This window comes from Salmo salar, chromosome 07 (genome assembly GCF_965601325.2).
Source record: "Salmo salar chromosome 07, fSalSal1, whole genome shotgun sequence".
In the NCBI taxonomy this organism is placed as follows: Eukaryota; Metazoa; Chordata; class Actinopteri; order Salmoniformes; family Salmonidae; genus Salmo; species Salmo salar.
In genome coordinates this window covers 6,735,791-6,739,703 of record NC_138297.1, presented here as the reverse complement: position 1 = coordinate 6,739,703, position 3,913 = coordinate 6,735,791, and the positions used below count along the sequence as shown (strand labels likewise).

Genomic DNA, 3,913 nt, shown 5'->3' with positions numbered 1-3,913 from the left:
ACAAAATTAACATTTGTTGTATCATTTTACTGCAAGAAATACATAATTCTGCACGATTTTATATTATGCTACATGAGAGGTTATAGGCCTACAGTCAGCGTCTATATTTCAGTTACTATTCCATTTAACCCATATTAACTTAAATGGGGAATATTCTGTTTATTCATGAGTGGGATATCAAAGGTGCACAGTAAACCGCTCATCCTGAATAAGACCTTAAGCGCGATATGACTTAAATATCCGTAAAACTGTGTGCATCATCCAATAGCTGTTAAACAAGTTCTTGTGGTTCTCAAAAGTACCGTGACTTTTCTTTTTAGTTCAGTTGAGTAGGCTATTTGAATTAAACAAATTGATAAAATATAGTCTTTAATTGAATGCTTGTTTTTCGGCCGCAGCTGTTTTCTTCACACGTTTTTTTTTTGCACATGCGCAAAGAGTTTCTAAAACGGGAAAAGGTGTGCTGGGAGGTGGACCAAATCATCAACAACAACACTCTGCATGCTTTCTCTTTCTCTGTTTTGCAGTACCATTATCTATGTGACTAGACAAGAGACCGAATCTCACAGTGATGCCAGCTCCTGAACAGGTGTGACAAAGTGAAAATGTAGAGTTTCCGTCAACCTCGCACGCAATGTAGATCTCAAAGCACGCCGCAGTTCGCCGGAGAGTAGTGGGTGAAACCATTCACATCAGGAAAAGGTGTGATACAAATAAAGTTTCCTTTCATTATGTGTTGTGTGAATTAATACGAATATTTGTTGCCATTGTGGTAAGGTTGGCAATACGAGAGGTCTTCGGACGTACCATTTTTGTATTATTTTATTTGAAAGAACAACTAGTGGGTTGAGTGCTTCTCTCCCATCTCTCCTCAGTCTGAGAGATATTCCGAGAGCAGGTTTGTCTCCTTTCTTTGTTTATATAAAAAAAAAACACTTAAAACTATATAACACAATAGTGTCTTTGGAAAACGGGTTCACATATCCTAAAGTCAATAGCGAATGAGACTATGTATATATTTATCTTAATGTATTAAAGGCCTATTTCGGCAAGTTAACCCACGTTTTTATGCTGGTTTAGCAAGCCATGTTATTGACGGGCTAACTAGCACCGTCGGTCACTGCACTAGAATGTCACGCTAGCTATTGCTAGCAGGTTGAAATATTGAAATATTAAGTGAATGTTTATTTTCTTACTACCTTAAAATGTTTATATGTAAAGAGTTGTACTTGTGCTCTGTATTTGTGGATTAATATCACTTGACATTGAGGGCATGTATCACTACTTTTGCTCCTATCTAAAATATATCTTGTGTCCTACCTAACCAGTGAACGTGTAGCTGTGACCGCCCTGTCAATGCCTGTCATCACTGTTTGATATCTTTTACTGCAGGTATTATTTTCTGTATTTTTGTTAATTCTCTAAACACAACGCATTTATACTATAGGATCACTTTGTGGATTGAGCCTGAGAGAGATATTCTGAGAGCAGTGAATGTGTGACTGGCCTGCCATCAATGTTTGAAATCTTTTACTGCAGATAAAAACCGAGTCCACCTGAAGTGTGGGTGTCCATGTGCCTTTCTTCTGTGGGATTATGTGAAGTAGGTTACACAGATCCATCTGGGTAGAAAGCACACCGTGCCTCCACCCCCTCTTCCTCCAGTGGCTTACTGAGCTACGGGACAAAGCGGCAGAGAGGGGACAGAAGATGCCGTACGTTTACCAGAAGGTATCTAGCACACATTCGGGCTATAATCACTTACACTATGTGTATCAGAAGGTAACTGGCTACATAAGCTGGGTTGGAACTAAAGCCTTCATACCCCAGGACACTTGCTTCTTCCTACTGGGGTCCCTCAGGGTGTGCAGCCTTTTGTTCCAAACCAGTACTAAAACACACCTGACTCATTACTAACCAGATCCATCTATCAGAGAGAGACAGTGTAATGTGTTATAAGACACTGAACTGTAAAGTTGTAGAAAGGTTGTAGCAACGTGTGTGTGTGTGGGGGGGGGCAGATGGATAAATGATGGGATGTGCGTATTGGACGTGAGAGAAACAGAAATGTGAAGCGATAGATGGAATGATTGATCATAAGTTTCTCTTTCCCTTTCTTCCTCCCTCCCATCCGCTTCCAGGTCCGGACACTCCCATCCACTCCCCTCCCTGCTCGTGTGGCGGCAGCCCCCCCTAGTCGCCGTAGCAGCAACAACCTGTGTCAATCCAAACAGCCCTCTAGGAAAGAGAGGGAAGGAGAGAGTATGTACCCCCAGAAGAGGTCTGGAGGATATGCTGTCCTACTAACACTGTCTATAGAAAGCCCCAGGTAGTTAGTTACATGTTTGTTCACACCCTTTCACCTTCTTTCTCTTTTTCGCTGATGTCATCCTATTTTCTCTTACTCTCGCTGTTTTTTGGGGTCATATCTCCCCCTTTCTCCTCTTAGACCCTGTCCCTCTCTCCCCATCCTTGATCTTTCACCCCCTCTCACTCCCTCTCGGAAAAAGCAGAAGGATCTGTACAATCTCTGATAAGAATGACAGTTTATGTTTGGTGCTCTTCCTCAGGCGTCACATTGACCATAGTCCCTCTCTTCTCTCCCCCGGTCTTTTCTAGGTTCCTGGTGGTCAAGAGCTTTATGTTTAGACTGGAGCAACAGGCTGAGGCCCAGAATCTGTGTGACAAGTTCTCATGACAACATTCACAAAAACGTTGCTACAACCTTTCTACAACTTTACGGTTCAGTGTCTTATAACACATTACACTGTCTCTCTCTGCGTGCGTGCTCTGGCAGAACGACAAGAGGACAGGGGGATAGATGGAAAGAAAATCAAGAAAAGTAGGATAGGAGAAGGCACGTGGGTCCGGCGTGTTGACCTAAGAGCTGATGAAGAGGAGAGAACAGAGTAAATAAGACACAGAGAAGGAGGGATTTAATATGTTAGCAGGTTATAGTTAACACAACCTGAGACCACGCTGCAGCAGGCTGTAGTTAACACTAGAGGTCGACCGATTATGATTTTTCAACACCGATACCGATTATTGGAGGACCCCCCCCAAAAAAAAAAACGATGCCGATTTTTATATATATATATATATATATATATATATATTTTATTATTATTTGTAATAATGACAATTACAACAATACTGAATGAACACTTGTATTTTAATTTAATATAATACATCAATCAAATCAATTTAGCCTCAAATAAATAATGAAACATGTTCAGTTTGGTTGAAATAATACAAAAACAAAGTGTTGGAGAAGAAAGTAAAAGTGCAATATGTGCCATGTAAAAAAGCAAACGTTTAAGTTCCTTGCTCAGAACATGAGAACATATGAAAGCTGGTGGTTCCTTTTAACATGAGTCTTCAATATTCCCATGTAAGAAGTTTTAGGTTGAGGTTATTATAGGAATATTTCTCTCAATACCATTTGTATTTCATATACCTTTGACTATTGGATGTTCTTATAGGCACTTTAGTATTGCCAGTGTAACAGTATAGCTTCCGTCCCTCTCCTCGCCCCTACCTGGGCTCGAACCAGGAACACATCGACAACAGCCACCCTCGAAGCATCGTTACCCATCGCTCCACAAAAGCCCTTGCAGAGCAAGGGGAACAACTACTCCAAGTCTCAGAGCGAGTGACGTTTGAAACGCTATTAGCGCGCACCTCGCTAACTAGCTAGCCATTTCACATCGGTTACACCAGCCAATCTCGGGAGTTGATAGGCTTGAAGTCAAGAGCTGCTGGCAAATACACAAAGTGCTGTTTGAATGAATGCTTACGAGCCTGCTGCTGCCTACCACCGCTCAGTCAGACTGCTCTATCAAATATCAAATCATAGACTTAATTATAACATAATAACACACAGAAATACGAGCCTTAGGTCATTAATATGGTC

General features: G+C 41.2%; 1 protein-coding gene across 3 annotated transcripts; it reads left to right on the top strand.

Moving 5' to 3' along the window:
• Positions 1-451: 451 nt before the first annotated feature.
• LOC106608481 (structure-specific endonuclease subunit MUS81) lies at positions 452-3,065 on the top strand. Of its 3 annotated transcripts, XM_045721454.2 has the most exons (5): positions 452-702; positions 1,329-1,392; positions 1,540-1,731; positions 2,142-2,329; positions 2,620-3,065. In XM_045721454.2, the coding sequence occupies exons 3-5, from the start codon at positions 1,711-1,713 to the stop codon at positions 2,696-2,698; spliced, it is 288 nt and encodes a 95-aa protein (XP_045577410.1). In that variant the 5' UTR covers positions 452-702; positions 1,329-1,392; positions 1,540-1,710; the 3' UTR covers positions 2,699-3,065. The 3 variants fall into 3 exon arrangements, with proteins under 3 accessions (XP_045577410.1, XP_082833459.1, XP_082833460.1); XM_082977333.1 differs by having other exon boundaries at positions 1,329-1,731; XM_082977334.1 differs by lacking the exon at positions 452-702 and having other exon boundaries at positions 742-1,392.
• Positions 3,066-3,913: the final 848 nt, after the last annotated feature.